The sequence below is a fragment of the Pteropus alecto genome, unplaced genomic scaffold, assembly GCF_000325575.1.
Source record: "Pteropus alecto unplaced genomic scaffold, ASM32557v1 scaffold74, whole genome shotgun sequence".
Taxonomy (NCBI): Eukaryota; Metazoa; Chordata; class Mammalia; order Chiroptera; family Pteropodidae; genus Pteropus; species Pteropus alecto.
The window spans coordinates 5,887,462-5,890,578 of NW_006436291.1; the positions used below are offsets into that span (position 1 = coordinate 5,887,462).

At 55.2% G+C, this 3,117-nt stretch overlaps 1 protein-coding gene across 1 annotated transcript in view; it reads left to right on the top strand.

Moving 5' to 3' along the window:
* Positions 1-6: 6 nt before the first annotated feature.
* The window catches only part of CPXM2 (carboxypeptidase X, M14 family member 2), a gene marked incomplete at its 5' end in the record, with an annotated part of 94,047 nt that continues 90,936 nt past the window's right edge, over positions 7-3,117 (top strand). Inside the window, one exon of the mRNA XM_006912874.3 lies at positions 7-124. Within this exon, the coding sequence (XP_006912936.1) occupies positions 7-124 (118 nt within the window). The remainder of the gene's footprint in view (positions 125-3,117) is intronic.

A 3,117-nucleotide genomic window follows, 5' to 3' on the forward strand; every position in this document is an offset into this window, starting at 1 on the left:
CCCGCGGGGGCCAGGGCGGAGGGGCGGGAGCCGCGCCCGCCCCAGCCCGGGCCGCCCCAGAAGGCCACCAAGCCCAAGAAAGCTCCCAAGAGAGACAAGCTGGCTCTGGAGCCGCCGCCGCCAGGTAAGTGACTTTCTGCGCTGGACGGCCCTGCGCCTCTCCCAGGGGGAGCCCGTTGGGTCTGAGGGGACCGCTGGCTTCCCTGCGCGTGTGTCTGGGATGAGGGAGCCCCCGCAAGCCTCCCCGTCCCTGCCCCGCACCCTGTTCCTCCGCCTCGCTCCAGAGATTGCACTGCGCGCCCTGCTGGCCCCTTCGAGCTCCCCAGGACTTAAACTTGACCGGCCTCCCGCTCAGGTAGAGACAGCTGTGCAGTTGAGAAGCCGCCTGGGGAGCTGGTCCCTCGTGCCCCAGCTTCGAAATTTACTGAGCCAGGGATCTTTCTGCTGGATACTTCCTTCTGGGCCGACGGGGCGTTTTCCTGCGTGAATTTCTGATTTGACCATGTGAACAGGCTGGTACTTTTTGGCACAATGGTCTTCAGGGGAAAGCTCATTACTGGGCCTTTGCCCGGCCAGTGTCCCCTCTCTGCTCCCTCCTCACCTCCCACTTTCCATGGGATCCTTGACTCCTCTGCCCAGTTGGGGCGGGATGGCAGGGCGTCTGCTGGGGAGCCTTGGGCTGCAGCTGGATCCTGGTGCCCCCTGTGGAAAGGCCAGCTGCATCTGACAGCCCGGGGTGCTGTGTGTCCATCCACCTCTCACACCCTGCTAGAATCCACCTCCAGCTTCCACCAGCCCGGTCTCGGGGAAAGGACTTCCATTTGGCTTCTTACACTCCTTGTGAAGGGGGACTTTGTCTTACTTGTTCCGAATGTTCTTTGCTCACGTTGCAAAGGCTGCGGTCCTAATATTTCAAGATTGAGGAGTGAGCGGGGCTGCGGCCAAGTGCTCTGGCCTCGTAGTGGCCTTCCTGAAGGAGACCAATGGTGGTGGCACCTTCCACAGCTTCTGGCAGGGAAAGAATCGCCGTTGTCTGGTTAGGCCGCCGGCGAAGGTCTGCAGTGAGGCAGTGGGAAGGGAGTGGAGACGGGTCCCCCGAACTCTTGAATGTGTGGACCCCCGTCTGCAGCCCCAGTCCGCAGCCCCTGTACATGAACTTGGGGGCCCCTGTGCACGAACTTGGGGGCGTGCTGCCAGGTTTCAGTTGGAGGCAGCCCTGGGAATCAGCGGGCTGTTCTGTGAGCCGTGTAACCCTGAACCTAACCATCCAGAATTTCCAATATTTTCTGCAGAATTATCAAAATTAAGATTTGGAAAAGCCACAGTGGAGTGAGAGTGGGAAGAGGCACTTATATTCGTGGAACGTCTAGTGTGACTCCATTAAGAGCTGTATGCACAGCTCACATTTAATTCTTTCAGTGACTCAGAGGTGGGGGGCAGTATTCTTGTTATTTTATACATAGGAACCTGACGGTTTCGTAACTTTCTTGTCACTTGCTGGCTTGAGAGACTGGAAAGCCCTTCTCCCGTGCCTTTCAACTCAAGGCCTTTTTTGTTTGTTTGTTTGGTAGTTTGAGCCAAATTTGCATGTGTCTGTTTTTTAGTGTCTGCTCTGTGTTTAGCACAGGACTGGGCAAGGGTGGGTAGGTGGGCAGGAGACACACATGTTAGGTTCTGGCATTTATGGGGGAGGGGAGGTGCAGGGGGAGTGTGGAACAAGCCCGGGACGGAGTCTGAAGACCACACTTAACCCCCAGGTCTGGGGCTCAGCACTCAGCCTGCTGGACCTCTCAGCCTTTTCATCTGCAAATACAAGCCAGGCGCCTGCTGCCTCATCTTGCCAGTTGTCCTGGGAGCTTCGCCACAGAAGCTTCCAGTGCATTAACGCATGGCTGTGCTCGTCCTCTGTGAAGCGTTCATTCATCCTGCAGGTCATCACGGAGAGCCTGCTCTATGCCGGGTGTGGGTCAGGTCCTAGGGGTAGAAGAGGAAGGCAACCTCCTCACCCCCACCCCCCCCGCCCTCATGAAACAGCACTGGGGGGACTTGGAAAGTAACGCAGGTGTGCTGAGGGCTGGAGCACTGATCCCCAAACTGAAAACAGGTCCTTGGACGCTCCAGATCTATCTTGGAGACTCGCCTCCAGGCCTGCCTCGTTTCTAATGGATCGTTTGGGGCTTTTTAGAGCACCCCCAACTATGACAAGCAAAGTGGAACATTTCTCACATACTTTTGACTCCTATCCTTTTTTTGGGGGGTGGGAGAAGAGGGCATTTGGCCAGTGGAGTCCTCCACCTTGGACCCCCAAGTTGGGGAGGCCGATTTAAGCATGACCATATTGGGGGCGTGCATGATAGTTTTGTGCAGTTAACCTATTAAGAGACATTGTTTTTTCCCACTTTAAGTGGTGGCTTGATATATGTCCTGCTCCTGATTTAATAGAAGCATTCATCTCTGCACCGGACCGTTTCATAAGCAGGTGTCATAATATGTTAGGAAGGCATTTATTTATAGAGAAAGAGGAAGCATTGGGCGTGTGTTCGCTATTTAATGGGAGCTTCAGGACTCCGCTTTGCTGAGTGTACGGTGCATGCCACGTACCAGGCACTGTCTAGGCACTGAGATGGGAGTGAAGGGTTAGATTCAGAGACGAATAAGAATGGAAAAGCGTATGTAACTCCTTTAAAAGTCTATCATGTCCTCTGTCTTTGCAGAGGATAAAGTATTTTCCATACAGTCCCTGTCGTGGGGCAAATGCTCTGTGTTAGGCTCCAGCAGAGAGCGTATTTTCATCTCGTGGGAAGGTCGACTTAGGGAGCCGGGGGCACTGGGATTCGACTGCCACGTGAGTTTCGGCTTTGCCCCTTGGCTGCTGTCTCACACCACCACAGAAATGTGCAGTGGACCTCGTGGGCTCGGACGGCCGCGGGTGGCTTGGATGGCCGAATCCTGCGGTTAATTGAGAGCATCACACAAACAGTACATGATGTCCTGTGTGCCCTTCCCCCAGCCTCCCCAACGATAACGTCTTCGAGATCTACAGTGCAGGATTTCTCAACCTTGGCTGTACTGACATTTTGGGGTGTGTGTATGTGTGTGTGTGTGTGTGTGTGTGCT